The sequence below is a fragment of the Pinus tabuliformis genome, chromosome 4_1 (genome assembly GCF_031772625.1).
Source record: "Pinus tabuliformis cultivar Carrire ecotype Pingquan chromosome 4_1, CPIR1, whole genome shotgun sequence".
Lineage (NCBI taxonomy): Eukaryota > Viridiplantae > Streptophyta > Pinopsida > Pinales > Pinaceae > Pinus > Pinus tabuliformis.
Genome location: NC_142303.1, coordinates 108376416 through 108399483, shown reverse-complemented (window position 1 = coordinate 108399483; position 23068 = coordinate 108376416). Strand labels below are relative to the sequence as shown.

Here is a 23068-nt window from a genome sequence, read left to right as displayed (position 1 = left end):
TTATCCATAGGATGCCTCTAGAAGTTTCCTAAGGCTATCCACTCCTTTGGGCTCAAAATTGGATGAGGGAGGGAGTTAAGGAACATCAATCCCTTTATCCCTTCCTCCATGGAACTAAATCCTAAGTTTGGGAGGGCATTCATTATCACCATTTATGGCATAACTTCCTTCATTCACCTATAAAAGGACCACTCATCTAAGTGATCAAAGGTTGGAAATCATTGAATTATAAGGAGATGCTGTTAGTGTGAGACTCGATTTGGTTTCAAGTATTGTAATGATGTCAAAATGTCTTACTTTTTATGAGGAGAGGATGGGATTGAACTAGAGGAGTGACACTGAATCAAGCAAATTGGGTTGTAACTCTTCCTTTTAATAATAAAGTGTTCAAATATTTTTCCGTATGTTTGTACTATGCATTGATGCTTTCGTATGTGTATTATGCACTCGATTCCATTTTATGTTTAATCAATAGATCATTATCATATGCTTTGATCAATTTTTGTCTTCTGTCTACGTGCAGGTACTTTTCAAGCAGATTAAGTACAGAAAGGAGCGATAGAATTGGTAAAGGGAGATAAGCAGTAAGCAAAAGCTTCAGGTAGGCTTCTTTATTGTCTTATTTAATCTTTTGGTTATAGAAAAAGTAGAGAGTGCTTTGCACTGTTGTTCTAGACTTAGCTACTAGTCTGCAGGTTTAATCGTTTATTCGTAGACACTAAAACTTACCAAATCGAATTGGTAACTCCACTAGGGAGTGATTATCCATCTTAGTATCTTATCAGCCTCTTAAGACATTTCTACATACTATACTTGTGGTCGTTGATCGAATTTCAGTCTTATTTCATTGAAAATTGAGTCAAAACTGTGTCAAATTGCCTTAAAAAATGGCTTACTGTTACCAACACAACCAAGTGAAGGACACAGTGCACTGCAATGTGCTTCCCCACATAGAGCCAGTGCACTAAATAGCACTGTCTCTCAATGTAGCCTGCACTGATTCGTTGAGGGTCAGTTTGACATCTAGTTGCTGAAGTTTTTGCCAATTTTCTCTTGTTTGAATGATTTGTTGAATGTCAATGATGTCTTGTCTCTGAAAATAGTTTTTCATCTCCTTAGCTGGCCCTAATTAGACTAGGATTGATAAATGTTTCTTATGTATTTAATTCGTCATTTTCAATCTATAGTCGAAAGTTAGTTTTTAGTTGATTGATCTTTGTCAAAAGAAAGTGTCGTAAAGTCGTCTTTTCCTTCAAAAGTTGAATTGTCATAAAGTCCTCATTCATGAAAGATCAATTGATTGATGTGTGCATATGATTAGTCTTTTCATCGAAAGTGTCGTAATTCCTCATTTCCTTGAAAACGAAAGTGTCATAAATTCTTCCTTTCCTTGAAAATAAATTGTCGCAAAAGCATCATTTTTATGAAAAGAGTTTATTGATCGATTGAGCATTAGTTTTCCTTTTTGTTCATTCACATTAAGGGAAATCGAAAAGAAATACATGCATGTTGCATTGAAAAAGTTTGTGTGTGCTAATAGGAATAGTGTAGGGAATTTGCATTTAGATTGTGCTCTTTGCTCTTTGATCAAAAGAAATCTGATTGCTCTATCCCTAAGTAGCTAGGATTTTCATCGTTAAATTGAATGGAAAAAATGCTTATCATGATAGTTGCATTCCTAGGAATTTCAGAATACATCACGTGGTGAACTTGAAAGGAAAATTCCTAAGAAAGATCAACTTAAAATAAACATCAATTTACCTAATGGAGCATTGTCATTAACGAGAACATTTAGTGGTTCTAGGCTAGAGGCATGTTTCGGTGTCGTAAATCAAAGTAGTTGTTGCTAACTTGTCTGCAATACATCCCAAGTGTGATAACTCATTCCATGTACATGAGTATATCGTAGCTCATCCACGTACCTTTGAGTATATAGGGCGATGTTACAGTACATAAAGTATATGGGAATGCTCTCATTATGCGGTTTTGCATTAGACAGTGCTTATACGGATTGGGCCTCCACGTACCCTCGGGTATATATGGGAGGAAAACTGTAGGTTGCTATCCTTCCTTAAGTAACCGAGTTGGCCACCTTGTAAACTGTGATACACCAAACACAACATTCGGGGAGATTTCCTGCCCATACTTCTTGGTTCTCCAGGAGGTATTTTGCAGTTCACAGTTGCTTGGTAAACCTTTTGCCTAGGATACCCTTTTTTGTTTATTTCTTTTTTGATAATAAAATTAATCAACAATCGTGGAGGAACATCAAACCATACCCCGTCGTTTGTGGAGAATAGAGAGAAAACCTCCTTTACCTCCCGAAACGACACCAATTCTGGCAAAGCAATCTTACTTAACTGAGTCTAGTACATCAAGAACTCCTAGTTCTTCATTTGAGTTACCTAAATCATCTATTTCGGTAAGTACAGAGACTCCAGTTACTCCAACTATTTCTAGTACATATATTCCTGAAGGAGAAGTTTCACACTTACCTGAGGACATTATCACTGATCCTAGTGAAACGGTAACTAAAGTTGTTCAATAACAAGTTGATCCTCAACTTGAAATTGTTCAATAAGAAAGTACTTCTGAACTTGAATTAGTTCAACCAGAAGTTAATCCAGAATCTATCACAGTTCAAACAGAAGTTACATATGAACCTGAAGTTGTTCAGAATCCTCTTTCTGAAACTGTTGTTCATTTACCTGAACGTCTGGACTTCGAATTTGAACATTCAGATGTTGTTACTTTACCTTAAGACGATCAACTAGTTACCCCTCATACATTAGTAACTATTGAAACTTCAACTTCATCAACACCAGAGATCTTTTACGGACTTGGCGGTGAAGTTCTTCCACCAGGTTTAATTGCTATAGAGGAGGAATTGGAAGAAGATTCCACACCTGGAACCCCATTTCATTTTGGAATTGGGCTTTATCTTTACCCTAATACTCCTGATTTTTTTGCTTCATTTGTTCCTGCTTCTTTTCAAGTACCCGTCGATACTTTAGGACAACATTTGGGATAGTTAACTATGGCTGAACAACCGTCAACATCTCAGACTGTATCATCTAATGCAATTGCAGTAGAATCTTCTGTTGTAACCTCTTTAATGCTTTCTACTCCAGCTGAGTCGCACCTGTATGGTGAATCGTCCATCCTGGTTGGTTACCAATCATTGTCTAGAACCCACTCAGGGGTTGCTTCTACACCATGGTCATCACCAGTGTCCTCAACCAGAATTTTACCTGGTTCATATCTAATGAGAACTCAACAGTTTGATCCTGCATATCAGTATCAAGCTGGGCAATCTGGTCAACAAAGACCTATGTATCCATTAAATACTAGATTTCCACCATATGGAGAGCAATATGCTTATTCACCATATCCTCCTTATTCCGGGGGACTATCATATGGTAATATCCCACAGTATTCAGGTCAATTTGGAATTAGAGTTTGTCAATGGCAACCAACAATGCCAGTTCAAACAAGGTTTGTGTATCCAACACAATCAATGCAAACTGTGTCAGCTATTCCCACTACACCTGTTGTTACTATTGTACTAGAGTCATAAGTTCAAACTTTTGTATCTCAACTAGTACAACTTGATCCTTCTACCTTGCAATCACAAGTTTTAAGTCAAGAAGTTCAAGTTCCTCAAGTTGTTGTACAACAACCACTTGTTTCTGGAGTTCAACAACAACCTCAGGTTAGTATACCCTTATCTGGACTAACCCAAGCTTACACTGGTATAGTTTATTCACAACCTGGCCAACCTTTCATTGCTAGACAGCAACAACCATTAAATCAAAAACAGTTGTACCAACAACAACAACAGTTGATTCAACAACCATGGCAGCCTCAATTTCAACAACCCCAATTCCAGCAATTCCAACCCCAGTTTGGATTTGTTCCACAAGCTCAACCTGGTTTTGGTCAATCTCAAGCTTACTGAGGTCTTGGTCAACAAGGCTTTGCAGGTTATGGACAACCACACATTCAACCTGGTTATCAACAACCACCTTATACTGGTTTTTTTCAACAACCATACCAAGGTTACCAAATGTAGATGCCCTATGTCGGTATGCAAAGACCTATTTCTCAGGAAATTCCATCATATCCCGGGTATGCTTAACCTGACTTGAATCAATAGTTTCCATTTGTAGCAACTTTAGAATTACTAGATTTAAATCAGCTCACTAATGATCCAATCTTATATGCACCTTGGTGTCCAGTAATTCCACATAAGTTACCATCTAACATTCCAAAATTTAACAGAAATCGTGGAGAAAACCCATCAAATCATGTTATGAACCTTCATTTGTGGTGTTCATCAAACTTCTTAAATAAAAACTTGGTCAGACTTCGTCTTTTCCAGAGACCACTTACTAGTCTAGCTGCTAATTGGTACATTGAATTACTAAGAGCTTCTTTTGATAACTTCACCACTTTAGCCACTACATTTTTGACCCACTTCTAGTTACCTATCAGATACGAGACTGGAACAGAACTCCTAACCAACTTTAAACAGAATATTGTTAACCATATATCAGATCATATTCATGACTGGCAGCGTCGTTGTTGAATGGTTAAGACATATGTTCTTGATCAGCGTTTAGCTTAGTGATTCATAAAATCCTTGTTGCCATCAATCACTGAGGATGTGGCAAAAGGTGGAGTTGTCACAGAAGAGAAAGTTATTGCTCATGCCCAATACTTGGATTTGATTTACACACAATTTGGCACACTTTATGATAAAATTCCCAATGCACATCGACCAACATTCATTGCTCCTCCTCCTCCACAATCGAGTAAGGACTCTCATGCCGGCGATGGTGTGATCAGTTCTTCAAGCACAAAAATAGCAGGAAGACCATCTGGTCAAACTCTTGATGTTTCCAATCAAACTACCAATGCATCAAAAAATACTCTTTCCTCCGAGATTAATGCTATGTCATCTGACAAAGGCAAAAATCCAAAGAAACTAGGGAGCAAGAAAAAGGGGAAGACCAAAAAGAAACAAGAAAATTCCCCTCCAGAGAAATCATGTGATTCCTCTACTTCAACAAGGAAACCTCGTTATCCATGTCCAATATGTAATGATGAGCATTTTACAAGGGATTTTCCACATCGCTCTGAGGTCTCTAAACTTTTAAAGACTTCAAACACATCGGTAGTGTTTACTGATCTGTTTCCAACCCCGGAGACACATTTGGTTGCAACAGACCATGCTTCCACATCCCAAGTACTCATGTTATCCATTACAAATCCACAAAACAAAGTTTTGGTGTCAACAAGAAACAAATATTATGGAAATCCATCGTCATCAAATAATCAGGCCACTGATCAACTTAATCCTTCGACTTCGACTTCATCTGAAGTTGTTCCACCCATTGTACCTGAATTGACAATAAAACCACCAAAGGGAGTTGTACATAAATCGACATTCAACCCTCAAACTCGAGCAGCTCAAAATTATAACATAGTGGAAGATCTTGCTCAATCGCCTTCTGCTATGTCGACACTCGAGGTGTTGCAAAACTATCCCTCCCAAAACCAGGCTTCATTGTCAGCAATAGGCATAATAGATCATACTGATTCAAATATTGTGGTTTTTAACCATGTGGGATATTCACCACAGTTACTGGCGCAATTAGCTTTTGTAATCCAAGTAAAAGCTCTCAATAAGAATGTTCACCGAACTATTATTGATGAGGGAGCATCTACTTGCATTATGTCCATGAGCTGCTGGAAAACACTTGGTTCACCATCGTTGTCACAATCACCAACTACGTTGAAAGCTTTTGATGGAAGAACATATACTCCATGTGGGATTTTGAGTAACCTGCAAATCAAACTTGGGGGTAAAATGGTTATTGTTGAAGTTGAGGTAGTTGATGGACCCCTTGATTACAATATTTTACTGGGAAGGCCTTGGGTATATGCTATGGCTGTTGTGGTTTCTATGTAGTTTCGTACTATTGCATTCCCTTTTAAGGGTGGAATCATAGTCATTGATAAACTAGCCTTCTTTGCCAATAGTTCACAGGCTACGGGAAGCATTCGATTAGTACACGGACACCTGCTATCACTTCAATGTGTTGGAGTAGGTCTCTTTAAAGATCCTTCCCTAATAGGAACTTTTACCCTACCGTCACCATCTGATTTTGGCAGAAGTGGAAAGAGTAGAGACTTGCAACATGATTTCCTCCACCTCATCTGATTTAAGGAGGATAACCAACCAAGTTGAAAATGATAGTAACTTTGAGGTGTTGCCATTAAATCCCATTGAATCATAATAACAATCAATCTTTCGGGCTTGTGCGACAAACCCAAATCCACACTGAACATTTGTATGGGTAGATAGGTTGTTAGAATATGGTACCTCTTAAGATCCTTTTTCACGTATACATTCTACGGATGAAGGAATCATCCAATCAATGATGATAGGAGAGAAACTGTGGGAATATTATCATCATTGTTCCCATCTTCCAGATGACATCAAACATTATTCAAAATAGCTAAACCACCCATCAATCATTGATTTCTTTTTTAATTCTATTATAGTAGATACTATAGATTCTGAGCTTAATTTGTCAAACATAGAAGAAACGATTTCTATAAACATTTCGACCAAGCCTAGCATTGTAGAAAACATTCATGTCAGAAAATGTTGTTCTCCACTGGAACTTGATAATTACCATGCTCTCTTTTGTGAATTTATAGATATTTTTGCATGGTCTTACGAGGAGATACTAGGAATTGACTCAAGCATTGTTGAACATGAAATTAAAATGTACCCTGATGTCAAACTAGTACGACAGTGACTTCGACCTGTTCATCCAAAGAAAGTCATTGCCATTAAAGCAGAGGTTGAAAAACTTTTGTGTGCTGGCTTCATTTTCCCTGTACCTCTTACTGATTGGGTATCTAACATTGTTCCAGTTATGAAAAAACAAGGGACAATTCGAGTGTGTGTCGATTATAGAGATGTAAATCAAGCATGTCCAAAAGACAATTATCCTACACCCTTTATCGACCAAATTATTGACGAATGTGCCGGATGTGAAATCTTCTCATTTATGGATGGATTTTCTGGCTACAATCAAATCAATATTTGCCCACAGGACCAATTTAAAACAACTTTTATTTGTCCATGGGGCACATTTGCTTATCGAAAGTTACCTTTTGGTTTGAATAATGAAAGGGATACATTTCAAAGGGCAATGAATTATTCCTTCCATGACATCAAGCACATTGTTCAACCTTATCTTGATGATTTGCCTGCTCATTCACGAAAGCGGACTGATCACCCGCAACATTTGAGAGCAATATTTTTATGGTGTCAACACTACAAGATATGGCTCAATCCACACAAGTGTGTGTTTTGTGTCGACTTTGATTAATTGCTTAGATTCATGGTCTCAAAAGATCGAATTCGACTTGATCCAATTAATACAGTTGTAGAGACTTCAAGGGAAGGCAAACTTTCTGAGGAGGTTCATTCCCAACTATGCTAAATTGGCTAAAGGCTTTACTCATCTATTAAAGAAATGGGTACCCTTCCATTGGGATTAGGTTGTGCAAGCTTCCTTTGATGCTCTTAAAGATTCCCTTATTAGAGCATCATTAATGTATACCCCAAACTATCAAAAAGACTATTATATGTATCTCATGGCTGCAGATACAACCATTGACATGGTTTTAGTCCAAGAAGAAAGTGGAACTGAACATCCTATTTATTACTTGAGTCATCATCTCAACGATATAGAAAGTAAGTATTCCTATGTCGAAAATTTAGCTTTGGCAGCCATTCAAGCTGTGCAGATATTTCGTCATTACATCCTCCTCTGTAAAACTACAATTGTTTCAAATTGCAACCCTATGACATACATTTTGTCACATCAATTTCTGGGGGAAAAATATTCAAAATGGATAGTTATTTTGTGGGAGTTTGATTTTGAATTCATCAAATCTAAATCAAAGAAATCTCTTGTTTTCGCTAAGTTACTTTGTGACCTTCCCTCATCCTCTAATGATTGAACATCAGAAGCATGAATCTTGGATGAGTCTCTCTTTCTTATCTCGTCAACTGATCCGTGGTATGGATATATACTAGTCTATCTCCAATCCCAAGCTTTCTAGCCTAATACCTCTTGCTTTGAACAATTTCGTACCCGATACCAAGCCAAAGATTATCTGATCATTGGTGATACGCTTTATCATCATGGTGTCGATATGATTTTACGTAGGTGCCTCACTCATGAGGAAGTCGAGAAAGCTTTGAATGAATGTCATTTAGGTGCTTGTGGTGGACACTTATCTAGGTATGCTATTGCATAGAGAATTCTCCATGCTGGTTACTTCTGGCCAACCATATTCAAAGATTGAATTATTGCTATCAAAAGTTGTCATGCATGCCAGATATATGACCGAAAAACTAGATTACCACCTGCACCATTGCATCCAGTCGTTGTTGTTGGCCCATTTGCCAAATGGGGCATTGAATTTATGACATGTAACCCCACCTCGGCCAGGGGGCATGGGTATATTATAGTTGTTGTTGACTATTTTACCAAATGGGCTGAGGCAATGCCAACATTGAACAATAGTGGCGAAATGACTGCTTTATTTTTCTTCAACCATGTGGTTGCCAGGTTTGGTGTACCACAAGCCATAGTTACAGATCATGGATCACATTTTTGCAATCACATGATGGTTGAGTTGACCGCCAAGTTAGGACTGTCACATGATAGTTCTACTCCATACTACCTACAAGCTAATGGACAAGTTGAGGCCATCAACAAAGTCCTTAAGTGCATGTTGCAAAGAATGATTGGAGTTCATAAAAGAAATTGGCATTTAATCCTGTACTCGACTCTGTGGGCATATCAAACCTCGGTGAGAAATGTGACTGGATTCACACCCTTTCAGTTGGTGTATGGTTTGGAAGTAGTCTTACCAATTCAATGTGAAATCTCATCTCTCAAACTCACGATTGACCTGCTACCTGACACTTCTGAAGAAGAAGCATGTTTCTTGGAGTTAATCCATCTGGATGAAACCCATCGTGATGTCGCATTGGCTAACGAAGCACATAAGAAACGTATTAAGGTGAAATATGATAAAAATGTCAAGCCTCATGTCTTCTCAGAAGGTGACCTAGTCTTGCTTTACGATCAGGAGTCTGATAAACTTGGAGCAGGAAAATTTGAACTGCTATGGATAGGCCCTTATATTATTAAGTGTGTTTTGATGAAAGGTGCCTACGTGTTAGTAGACAATGATGGGATTCCATTGTCACAACCCTGAAATGGGTTATACCTTAAACGTTACTATGCTTAATTAAGTGTAGTAAAACTCATTGTATATATTCTTTGATTGCATGTGTGTGTGTGTGTTTCTTTTAGAGTTCTTATTTGGTTAAGTAATCCACTTTGCATTTGTTGCAGATGTTGAACTTCTCAAAACCATTTATTGGTTACGCCAATGGGGCTAGTCGTAGTACACAGAACGTATCCTCTGCAGCATGGGCCATTTTCGCTCCAAGCGGTGAGTTAGTGAGTTTTAGAGGGATTTGTATTGGTCGATCAACAAACAATATCACTGTGTATAGCACGTTGATTGAACTTTTCTCTAATGCCATTTCACTTGGCATACGCCGAATAATCATTAGGCTGGACTCACAACTCATTGTACTACAACTTATTGGCATTTATAGCATATGAAACCCAACAATTCATCACATGTTCCTTAGAGTTCGTATTTTGGAAAGGTATTTTGAGTTCATTCAATATCAGCATATTTCCAGAAATCTAAACACATTAACTGATTCTCTAGCAAATTATGTGTTAAATATACATTTGCGACATATGTAAAGTAAATATTTTCAATTCACATCATCAGTTGAATAGGATTGCATCACATAACCATAATAAAACTCTGAAAGTAAAATAGATAGTTGTTTTAAAAAGTTTTTACAAACAGTTTGTGTCCAAGACAAAAATTGGTCATCTGACCTGAAAACTCAAAATGTATGCAGAAAACATCTAAGTAGACTAGTGGTGCTCATGATAACAGGTCACAACCTATGCTATCATGCGTAAAAGTCTCATCCAATGACTCAGAACACCAATGGTGTGGCACTACAGTTGCATAGGCAACTCCTTGATCCGGACATCCGGAATGCCTAGGGTCAAACCCTCTATGTGGTCCTATAGTTCAGCCAGTGTCTCAGCTAAATCTAAGTCTCAGAGAACTGCTCTCCCAATAGGTCTCTATGTTGGCCCACCTACCACTCGTTGGTGCCCCACAAGTTGAACAGGTCCAATGTCTGCATACATAAAAAAATGATTTTCTTTAGTCTTAGAGATAATAAAAAAACACAAAAAAAATGTAGAAACTTTAAAATCAAAAAACACTTTGGTCAAACAATTTACCTATATCACCCCACTCTGCTCCAACTAGTAACATCAAGTCTAGATCTCCATGGAAATCGATCCATGAATATGGATACTTTGCGATGGCCATATCCTACCAATCAAGCCACTTAAGGAATGCAGGGGTAAATGTAATTGATCCAAATTGGATCCATGAAGATTATCACAGCACCATGACTGTATCAATTCAGGACAAAAATTTGAATTTAAGAGCACAGAGCGATCAGGAAGACCTCTGAACAGTGGCAGTTGGCAGCCAGTGAGGAACGACGAGGACCTTTGTCAAAGCGCGCTGACCGAGGCCCATGGAGACTGCACATGAGGCCAAACTGACACTTGGGATGCCCGGATCAGAAAAAGGAGGCCATTTCTGATGTGCTAACCGCGCATTGCTAGGAAAAAACCCTCACGAAGGAAAGCCCCGAAGTGCTCGGTTGCCTGGAAGCCAAGAAAACCGTGCGGAAAGCGCTAAAGGCGAGACCCGTGCTCCAAAACCGGTAGTATATCAGGGGCACCCTTGGGTGGTGTTATCACCTAGAACTACAGTCCATGTACATAATGTTGTCTCAAAAAAATTTCATTGCCAAAAATGTGTGTCAAATAGTTGTTGTCCTATGTTTGTTACTTAAGGATCATGTTTTAGAAAGATATTGATGTGAATCATTTTCAAATACCGTTAGTCATCATCCATCATGATTGAATAAGGCATGTCTTATCTTGTTTACGTCATTGGTCCTTTTCGCATTTCCGCAGCGCAGTTTGATTGGCTGATTTGGCATCGCAATGATGTTTTAGCTTTTTCGTAGCGTGTCAATAACCAGCCATTTCGTAGCACATTTTGTTAATTTATAACTGTCTGCGCTACGAAATCGCGGATTCGGGGATTTTGCAGCGCAATTTCTTGAAATGCCAAGTCTGGGGGGATGAGTCATTGTGTCCGTCCATTTATTGTCAGTTGGCATCCTTTCCAAGCGAGTATGAGCCATTATTCCATCAATAGGTTCATATCCACGCACATAGAAATCATTCAAACGATTTTGTAATGCATGGTAGTGTTATGATGTTTGTTGATGATACATGAACTGCCCGCTTGGATGATAAGACTATTAAATTGCAAAGGAGCCCGAGTTTCTTTTTTAAAGAACCTGATTTGCAAGCGAGCCTGCGTTCCAAAGTTTGAATCTGCTGTTTGAGTTGAAGCTGGTGGTGTTTCTCTGTGCGGAAGAGTTTAAAGCGAAATGGAGAAAAAGGAGCATCGGTCTGGAAGATGCCAAAGAACAGAACCGGAGGGACTGGATCTTGCATTAAGGGATGAAGGTGTAAGAAAAGCTTTTAAGGATGCTGGTTGCTGGAGATTTTGTGAGAAGCTGCAGGGAGGGCATGCTGAGGTAACAAAAGCATTTGCCTTGAATTTTACAGGTTTAAATTCTAAAGTTTCTATGTTAGAATTCCCAGTATCTCCAGAGGCTATTGCTAATGTGACTGAGATTCCGAGAGGAGGACAGGAGTGGTTCAAAAACTTCAAATTTGATATGAACCCCTGTAAGGAATTCTTGAAGGACCCTTATGTGAATAAAGATCTCACAAAGGCTGTGCCAAGGAATTATGTGAAGGAACACTATGCACTTCTCCTTACATGCATCCAAAAGTATTTAACATGTGAAGGGAGGTATAATAAAGTTTACTCCTATCATTTTAAGCTGTTGTTGCATTTCACAGGCAAAGCATCTATAGATATCCCATTCTACTTGTTCCGTAGCCTCAGCAAGATGTGTGATAAAATTCAATTAAAGAAGGATGACTGTGAGACATCACTGTTTCACCATGGTTTAGTAAAGCTGTTAGTGCTGGATGGTTTGCAGAAAATTGGTAAGGATTGGGATTCCTTTATCTTTATGGCTGGCTTTCAGAGTAAGACAGGCCTCACCCCATTGCCTGTTAGGGAAAGAGAAGAGTCAATTGAAGAACCTACTCTTGCTGAGCTTAGAAAGGAGGTGAAAGATCAGAAGAAGACCAAAACCAAGTTGAAGAAATCAGTGAAGCCCTTGGTTATCAAAGAGCCACCTCAACCATCATCAAAAGAGAAGGTCAAGCACAAGAAGGATGCACCTGGATCAAGTGGAGCTGAAAAGGTATCAAGAGTAAAGACCAGAAGTCAATTAAGCAAGGAGAAGGGCAAATCAATAGCTGTTGAGGAAAGTCCTATGTCAAAGGCTAGTTTAACTGATTTGCTTGAGGCTATTGAGTTTGAACAGGATCAGCCAGTGCATATTGAGCCAATGCACATTGACTTAACCCAATCATCACCAGAGAGCACTAAAAAATCAAAGGCTTCGAAGAGGTTAAGGTTTGATGAACCTAGTGAAGAGTATGTGTTCAAACCACGAAGGCCAGTTACAAGGAAACAAATGAAAGAGGCTGAGAAAGTGCATAAAGAAGAGGCAGCTGTAAAAATGCCCAGAACAGAGGTAATTGAAGTATTGACCAAAACAGTAGAGGCAGCCAAGCATAAAGACAAGAACCAAAAGGTTATTATTACTCAAGGAGGAAATGTCATAGCTATAAAGAACCAAGCGGGAGCAACAAAAGAGGAAGTGGCCCAGGTAAAGAATGTTTCTAAGGAGCGTGTCGTCCGATATGCCAACTATAGAAGAGCTGTATTAAAAGGTAGCAAAAGCCTAGGGAGTCAAGTAGACTCGGTGTTTGATGTGTACTCGTGGATGGTACCAGCCCTCAAGCAAGCAAAACTCATAAGAAAGCTGAACATGAGCCTGAGATCAGAAAACAAAGCTTTGAAGAAGGAGGTTACCAATTTGAAGAAGAAGCTAGGTAAACTAGCTCACTGATTTAAAGGGAAAGGTGCCTTTCTAAGTTTTGATAAATTTTGTTTAAGCTCCATCATTTTGAAATCATCTAGGTCCCTAACACCTGTAGAAAGGGTCTGAAGAAGTCATGAGTCTAAGCAAAAAACGTTTCAAGGCAAATATACTCTGTTTCAGCAAAAACAGCAGTTTCGTAGCGCGCTACGAAACTGCTGTAGGTGCTGTTTTATAAGGAAGATGAGCAGTTTAATGGTGAGGTTAGCAGATTTTTGAAGGAAATGCCAAAGTAATGAAAGAGATATCAGTCAAGGCTATCTTGGCTATTCAGAGAATGACCTTTTGGTAAAAGTAAATTTTTTGTCTCAAGTTAAACTTGTGTAAAGCTACTTTATGACAAGTTAGGGTTTAGCAGAATGGCATACGAGGAGTATCTTTTTGGTTCATACACCTGGCTATTCATGAAGCTTCCAACGCATTTGAAGTATGGTGAGGCTCGTAAGTTTTGGGATATTAAAGGAGCTGGGACATGTTGCTTAATTTTCAGAGGATGGTAGGAGACAGGGACCATAAAAATAGGGGTTTTGATCCTAATGATAAATGATCCATCAGCGCCTTCAGGTATCCAAAGTCAGCGTTCCTTGCACCTGTAGCTCAGTCATCTCAGCCTAACCAACAGAAGACAACTGTCAAAGATCAAGAAAAGAATCATGCTACGAGGAGATGAAATTAGAGTTTTAGTTTGATTAGGATTCTTTGTAATTACAGCTCAACACTTTGTGTATTTAATGAGTCTGTTTAAAATAGATAAGGATAGTTAATGATAAGTGATCGAGCTCCCCTCATGCTAGAGGAGGAGACTCAAAGTAGTTAAGTTTGTTTTCCTATATATAGAGAAAAATCTGATGTAATGAGGGTTGGATGTTATTGAAAACAGAGTTTTACATTTGCTTATGTAAAAGACTTGTTGCAGTAATATAATAGATTACTTTTTCTTCTCAAGATTCATATTGTGTTCAAATTCTCAAGATGTATGTGGTTTTGTCTTATCTTTCATATTTTACAGCTCCATAGATGTGCAATCACTCTGAATTCACCTAGTTGCTCAGATTTCCTGTGCATATTTATGAGTTGAGGTTCCTTTGAGAAATGTTTTGAGTGTTTAGACATTATATGCCTTGACTTCCATGAATGAGTAGTTCATAGTTTACTGGAATGGTGTTTGACTCCATGAGCCCAATGGAAGAAATCTTATATTGTCTGTCCAGCCAGCATGTTATTAAGTTTTCATTTCAAGAGTTAGCCCTCTTAGTGTTAATCACAATCAGTAGTTTGTTTTGAGAGAGCCCTCTCAGGTTAGGGAGGCTAATCCTTAGCCAAGAGTCTGGTCTGAAATAGTTACATAAAGTCTAACTGATTAGCAGCCATCAGAACATGATTTTGTGATAACAGGTGGTAAGTGGACTTGGAGAAAAATGAGTGATTCCATTCATCACCCAACGCGTGGTAGGTGGAGGAGAGATAAAATCACCTCTCATCGCACGCTAATGGTTGAGCAAGTCAACCATACAAAATGAGCAAATAACGTTAGATCTCGGGGCTCTAGATCTAATGGCTGAGAATGTGCCTGATGAAAGAACCGGATTTGACAGGGGATTAAGCCGCGATCTATAAGGATTTGAGGTATGATTTGACCATTGAGGTGGTGGATGAGTCATTTCCCAACATAACCAAAGAACTGAACCGACGAGGAAGAGCTAGCGCAGTTCACGAGAGGACAAGTGGCCACTCCCTGTGAGCCGATAACCATGACTCAGAGACAGGGAATTCCAAGTGAATAGAAGCAGGTGAACCGACAGAGGTGGAAGGGGAATCAAACAGTCATGAGATCGATTGGCTTTAAAGCCATGAACAAAGAATAGAAAAGACAAGAGGACACCGAGAGGAAGAACAAGAGAGAAGAAGATGAAGACAGAGAAAAGAAAAAGCAATAAAGAAAATAGTAGAAAGACAGAGAGCCGAGCTGACTTGCAACATAAGGGAGAATCGAGCAATCCCCGAGAGGATATGTCAGGAATCAAGTACCATATTGGGCTCCTCCCATTAAAGACCAGAGAGGTCAAGTTCTAGTAAGGAAAAGAGTCTGTGTACTCTAGTGGCTTGGGGGGATCCAAGAACCACCCTACAAAACATTGTTCTATTTCAGGAGACTCAATTCGAGCTCCTCATTGTAATTCTCTACTTTAAAGACACAATAAAAGAATACCACCACTGAGAGCTGGACTAGAGATGTAGCCCTAGAGGATAGGGTGAACTCCTTATTAATTGTTGTGTTATTGTATTTTCTTACTATGTTTTTCTAATGTTTTCCATTTTCCAAGTGTCTGTGTATTTTGCAATCTGATCAATCTGTTACCTAAAATAACATAGACACACACCAACACATGAGTCTGTAATACCTTCATTAATTAATTAATTAATTGAGGTCACTCAAGGGTGATTTTCAGATCAAATGGTATCAGAGCTCTAGGATGTAAGGTTAGACAAGCTTGTGTTGATTTAGCTATTGAATGCTCACTAGATCAAAGCTCAAATTAGGAGAAGGAGAGTTGGTCGAAACTAATTCTGAAATTGGGAGAGTCTATCCTTGGAAGACAATGTCAGAGGAAGGTTCAATGGGGCCAGACCCTCAATTCATATAAAGTTTCCTAGCCATAAAGTCCATGGTAGAGGACATTTATAGGGACTTTAGAAAACACAAGGATGAAGATTCATTAGCCTCTAAACAAGACAAAGGAGAAGATGAGTCTCACTTCCATGACCATTCAAAAGGAAAAGGGAAGGAGGAAAGCTTTCTCACACCTCCTAATAGCCCTAAAAACAAAAAGAAAGCATCTTTGATCAAACTAGATGTTAAATTTGATCTACCTATATATGATGGAGAGTTAAATGCAGAAAAGTTGGACAATTGGATTAGACAAATTGATGTTTATTGCAGAGTACAGAACATCGATTCAGACAAGAGCAAGATTCAGCTAGCAAGCCTATGCATTGGAGGCACTGCCTTGGTTTGGTGGGAAGGTAGAACCCAAGATGATATGAAATGACATGGTAAGACTATCTCTGTCTAGAGTGAATTTGTTTCTGCAATCAAAAATCAGTTCTATCCATTGGCCTACATGCAACAAACCATGATGAGTTGACAAACGCTTTGGCAGTTGAAAGGGAAAAGTGTGCAAGGGTACACTCAAGAATTTAGAAAGAAAGCATTGATTCTAGGAATCTCATTAGACTCACCAGAGACTCTATTGAAGTACATTGGTGGTCTACATAGCTACATGAGACACACCATCCTCATGTTTAATCCCACTAGTATAGATGAGGTATCTGTACAAGCTACTCATCTAGAAGCTAGAGGAAAGAATGGAAATCCAGAAGTTGGGGGACCATCCCAACCCATTGCAAGCAAGAGAAAGGAGAAAAGAAAGCAGAAGTGGAAAGCAAGGAAGGCTAACACTGCACAGAAAAGCAAAGCTTCATGCAGTCACTGTAAAAAGGATGGGCATGATGATGAGCACTGTTGGATTCTGCATCCAGAGCTGAGACCTAAGAAGTTCGAGGGCAAGAAGAAGAAGACTGCTGCAGCTATTCAGAAAGATTTGGGGTCAGACTTGGGAGATGAAACAACCATTGCAGCCACAGGTATAAAAGGCAATAATTTTGAAGCATCTACTAGTAATTCTGCACAATCTAGTACTGATGAAGAAAATGAGAGAAAAAGACATGAGCTTTTCCATATTCAAGTTATTTCCAAACATCAAAATATTGATACTTTTTTTGATAGTGGCTCACAATTAAATCTAATTTTTGAAGCAATTGTAAAGAAATTGGGATTAGCAACTACACCTCACAAGAAACCATACCCATTAGGATGGTTGAATGATAAAGCAAAACTACAAGTGACTAGACAGTGCAAACTCAAGTTTTCTTTTGGGTCAGCATTTGTAGATGAGGTTGAGTTAGACATAATTCCTTTGGATATATGTGGAACTGTTTTAGGAAGTCCTTACTTGTATTATAGGAAAGCTATTTTCTATAGAGCTAAGAACAAGTATCTACTTGTCAAAGATGGAATTGTATACTTTGTAAGAGCTCATAAGCTCAAGAATAATTATACTCTCATAAACTTAGGGCATATGAAAATAATGATAAATTCATGCAAACAATTCTTACTAATGGTTGTAAAGGAAAAGAAAGCTGATAAAACCAATGTGTTTGAGGGCTAAAATGCTAAATAGCAAGCTGATATAGAAAAGGTTATTTCAGAGTATGATATCTTGTTTCAAGAACCTAAAGATCTGCCACCCAAAAAGGAAATAGTACATGATATTATTTTGCAGCAAGATGCTCCATTACCTAACATTGGAATGTACAGGTTGTCTTCTTTAGAGAATGCTGAAATCAAGAAGCAGGTGCAGGAGTTTCTCGAGAAGGGGTTCATCAGGCCTAGCACATCACCATGTGGGTCACCAATCGTTTTGGTGAGAAAGAAAGATGGCTCATGGAGAATGTGCATTGATTACCAAGCACTGAATAAGATAACAATCAAAAATCATTATCCCCTTCCTCGCATAGATGATCTCTTAGATCAATTGAAAGAAGTTGTTTATTTCACCAAGATAGACTTGCACAGTGGATACCATCAGGTCAGAGTTGCAGAACAAGATGCATGGAAGACTGCTTTCAAAACAAAGTAGGGATTGTATGAGTGGCTAGTTATGCCTTTTGGCTTAACTAATTCTCCTGCTACTTTCATGAGATTAATGAATGATGTACTCAAACCTTTTCTTGATGATTTTGTTATTGTGTATCTGGATGACATTTTGATTTTTAGTAAAACGTGGGAAGAACACTTAAAGCATGTTAAGCAGACACTAGATTTTTTGAAAAGAGAAAAACTTCATGTTAACTCTCAAAATGTGAATTTGGCAAAACATCTCTAAATTATTTAAGTCATATAGTAGGGGGTGGTGAATTGAAGATAGATCCCTCTAAGGTGGCAGTCATTGTAAACTAGCCTAAACCCAAATCTACTACAAAAGTGAGAAGCTTCTTAGGGGCAGCACAATATTGGAGGAAGTTCATTTCTAACTTTTCCTCAATTGCAACTCCCTTACATGCTTTAATAGGATTGAACAAGGTGTTTCATTGGGGAGGAAAACATCAGAAAGCCTTCGACACCTTGAAATAAAAGATTAGTACAACACCTGTACTAGCACATCCTGGTCTGCAAAGACCATTTGAGATCCAAACAGATGCCAGTGACTATGTGATGGGAGCAGTGTTGACACAGCACAGTAAACCCATATGTTATCATTATGAGACTTTTAATCCTGCAGTAGTTAACTATACTACATATGATAAAGAATTGTATGCATTAGTTCAGAGTGTGAAAAAGTGGAAACATTACTTAATGGGCAAAGAGACAGTAATACATACTGATCATCAACCACTGCAATATCTACACTCCCAAACTAAGTTTCAGCAATCAAGACACTATATATGGATGGGTTTTCTACAACATTTTCATTTAGTCATCAAATATAAAAAGCGCATACATAATAAAGTTGCAGACATGTTATCTAGACCCATTATAAATGCATCTACTATACTTAAGCATAATTCTGTGCTACATGAGAGCTACATTGAACAATATGCTCAAGATATAGACTTTAAAGATGTATATGCAACTTTGAGTCAAGGAAAAAGAGTAGGAGAATTGGATTATCATGTGAAGGACCGACACTTATACCATTGTGGGAAACTCTGAATTCCACAAACTGAGAGAGTAAAGATAATTAGAGAAGCACACACTTCTCTGATATCAGGTCACTTTGGGGTAAGTAAAATAGTTGCACAGCTGCAAAGGTTTTGTTATTGGCCAAAAATGAATGAGATAGTTTCTAGATATGTAAGAGGGTGTACTATGTGTGCTAAAAGCAAGCCGAGCAACAGAAAACTAGGCTTGTACACTCCATTACTAGTTCTTTCTCACCCTTGGGAAAGTGTTTCCATGGATTTTGTTGGAGGACTGCCTAAATCTAGGAAATATCATGATTATCTATATGTTGTTGTGGATAGGTTCAGCAAGATGTGTATTTTGATACCTTGTAATAAACAGAACACAACTGAACAAACTTCAAAATTGTTCTTTGAACATGTATGGGTTCATTTTGGATTACCCACTTCCATTGTATCTGATCGAGACACCCGATTTGTGGGCAAGTTTTGGTCAAGTCTATGGGAACTGATGGACACCAAACTAAAGAAAAGCACAACTTTTCATCTACAAACTAATGGCCAGACAGAAGTAGTTAACAGGATAGTGATCTAGTTACTTAGAGGATATTGCAGCAAACATCCTAAGCTTAGGGATGTGTTATCACCTAAAAAAAAATATTTTAAATTCTGAACATCAATTTTTAAATTTGTCAAAGGGTTAGTGTCAGTTTTGGGTCTAGTATTTTCATCTTATTTTAGAGTCTAAAGAGTTTGAATAGGAGTCTTGTTAAGAGTCTTGTTGGTATGTCAAAAGGGGTCAATTCTCTACTTTAGTCTATCATTGGTCTCATATCTCACATGAATATCATATGTCGAAACTCGTTTCAAAGTTCTTATGCGCAGAAACCCTGTCTAGGTGATTTCGTAGCGCAAAACCCAAATGTTGAACTGGTTGTGCTACGAAATCGGAGATTCATTATGATCCATAGCAAATTTCACCCAGCTGTCATATTTATCAAAATCCGTTATCTTTCTACATCACCAGTTATCAGCTCATACACTTTGCCTGTCAATTCAACCGCTTATCCTCATCATTAGGTCATTAGGTGTCTTGGTACGCACAGGTTGCAAGTTTCGAAAAGGAGCCGAGTGTTCACAATCATGATGATCTTTGGGTTCATACAGGGGAAGCAAATTAATAGGTTTTCAATTTAAATTCTTTGAAGATCAAGCGAGGCAACTTTCCTCATATATTTGTGAAGTCAAACTACACTATAGAGACTGTGGAGACAGAGCGGATTTCTGTTGATCATGTTGCACACCTAAAATCCTTAGATGGAGGCTCAGCTGCTACTCAATTGGCTGCACATCTAATCGAAATTCACAGTGCCATAAAAATGCTTAACAGCTGTATTAGAGTTCGTTATCATTTCTTGTCAGTAATGCAAAGAGGCAAATTTCCAGTCTTCTAAGAAGGTTGCCTGCCATAGAATCCCCAAAGTTTCAAGATGATTTTCTAATGGAATATAACGATACACTGTTGATGGCTTACCTAGCTATGATCACAAATTGTTCCAGTACCATGAACGAACTTATCGATAAGTTCAACACAGCTTTTGATAAACAAAGCAGAAGAGGAGGGCGAACTACTTTCCTTTAATTCTTGGTCTTAATTTATGATTTCTGGACTGAATTGAGTTGGTTTACATCTCATTCAATACCCGATGCTTTTCTTCTGCTAGCTGATCACAGATTTCATTTGGGAAGAAGTGTATGTTTATTCTGGGTGGTTTTATCTTATTGCACTACAGTTTTGTCTAAAGGTTGCTCAGCAAAGAAACTGTATGTGTGACCGGAGCTAGTGGATTCATCGGGTCATGGGTTGTTCGTTTGCTGCTAGAACGAGGTTACTCTGTGCGGGGAATTGTTCAAGATCTCGGAAATGAGAAGGAGACTAGGCACTTAGAGGCCATGGAAGGAGCCAAGGAGAGACTGGAATTGTTTCAAATAGACCTGTTGGATTATGGTTCTATCGAGACTGCCATTAATGGGTCTGTTGGTGTTTTCCATTTAGCGTCTCCTTGTATTGTCGAAGAAGTCAAGAACCCACAAGCCCAGCTTTTGGATCCTGCAGTTAAGGGTACCATGCATGTCTTGCAAGCAGCGCAGAAAGCCAATGTGAAACGTCTGGTGTTAACCTCCTCAATCTCTGCAATTATTCCCAGTCCGAACTGGCCTGCAGATTTACCGAAGGATGAGAACTGTTGTACTGATCTTGATTACTGCAAAGAAAATAGGATTTGGTATCCTGCATAAAAAACACTCGCTGAAAAAGCAGCTTGGGATTTTGCCAAAGAGACTGGTTTGGATGTGGTTGTTATCAATCCAGGAACTATGATGGGACCGATTCTGCCTCCTGCCATTAATGCTAGTATGGCCATGTTTCTTCAGCTTCTTCAAGGTGGCACAGAAGGATATCAGAATTTTTACATGGGCTGTGTACATGTAAAAGATGTTGCGGAAGGACATATATTACTATATGAAACCCCATCAGCATCAGGAAGGCACCTTTGCATTGAAGCAACAAACCAATGGAGTGACTTTGCTGAGATGGTGGCAAAACTATACCCTGAATATAAAATACACAGGTTCACTGAAGTGACACAACCTGGTTTGTTACGAGTTCAGAATCCTCCAAAGAAATTTGTTGACCTAGGCCTCGTTTATACACCCATGGAGCAAGTAATTAAAGACTCAGTTTCTAGTTTAAAAGAAAGAAATGGTCCAGGCAAAGTTTGGCTTGGCACAAACAGCAGTGCGACAACTAGAAATCTACACAACTGTTGTTTTGCTTGCAACTTTACATCCCCCAGATCCACCTCGTAGTATGAATTGGCGAGGGGTAATGGCAAAGATATCAGAAATCAGTCGACAATATTATAGAAGCACTGTTTATGAAATTCAATAGTTTTAGAGTACTTCCATGAGGCCACTCCTGATGTGTTTTTAAAATTACACAGCAGTTTCGTAGCGCACTACGAAACTGCTGTAGCTGCATAATTAAACTCAACCGACCAATTTTGGGTAATCAAGGGGAAATCTTTTTGAAAAGGAATCTCTTCAAAGGATCATTTAAAAGGTGTCAACATTCAACAAGGGAAAAACAGGTGGAGGAAACATATATATGAACTCTAAACTTTTTGTTATAAAGTGATCACAGTTACTACAGTTCATGATATGTCAGACAGCTTAGAGGAGGTTTTGTCTTCACACATGGGAAAGGCCGACAACACATAAATAACGTGGAACTCTAACACATTTTTTGTATAATCAAAGAAGAAGAACAACAGGGATAATTAATTTCAAATATCCTAGTGGAGACTGAAAGCAGAAAAATAGGGGAAGTTTCCTACTTTCCAGGAGCAATAAAGAGATGATACATTAAGGGCCAGCAAGGAGTTTTAAACATCCACCAAAGCTAAAACTGAAGGAGACCACTTGTTAGATAACGAGATTTGATTGTAATAAATTCCATTACCAGCATAATGTGGAGTTAGACTCCTAATTGTCTTAGGTTTCTAAAACTTCTAGTTAGCAATTTGTTGCATTTAATAGTTAGTTAAAGTCTGAATAGGTGTCATAGCAAGCAGAATTCAAGTTCTCCTCATGCTGGAGGAGGAATCTCATCTTGGTAAATAATTCTATATATAGGAGAGAGAGCAATGCACCAAGGGTTGGAAAATTTTAGAGAAATTGGAACTATTGTGCTATGTATATGACTTAGTTTTAGTAATACAAGACTTGACTTTACTTCTCAGGAATCAGAAGGAGCTTACTATTCAGAATGTTGTGTATTATCCTCTCCTTAGTATTTGCAGTGGTATAGATGTGTGATTACTTGGAAATCACTAATTGTGCTCTAATTTCCTTCACATATTTATAAACTGTGTTGTCCTATATGTTTCTGGTGTGTTCTGAATGGTTGAAATCTAAATGTCCTCACTTCTATGTAAGGTTGATATCATT

The 23068-nt window shown here is 38.4% G+C and overlaps 1 protein-coding gene and 1 pseudogene across 1 annotated transcript; both read left to right on the top strand.

Moving 5' to 3' along the window:
- Positions 1-3037: 3037 nt before the first annotated feature.
- Positions 3038-21491, top strand: LOC149174455 (phenylacetaldehyde reductase pseudogene; annotated as a pseudogene).
- LOC149174454 (cinnamoyl-CoA reductase 1-like) lies at positions 21437-21928 on the top strand. The gene has a single exon (XM_089420856.1). It carries the CDS (start codon positions 21437-21439, stop codon positions 21926-21928), a length of 492 nt encoding a protein of 163 aa, XP_089276982.1.
- The last annotated feature ends 1140 nt before the right edge of the window (positions 21929-23068 follow it).

Coding starts and splice junctions, on each gene's coding strand:
- LOC149174454 (XM_089420856.1), top strand. CDS start 21,437: ATGATGGGACCGATTCTGCCTCCTGCCATTAATGCTAGTATGGCCATG.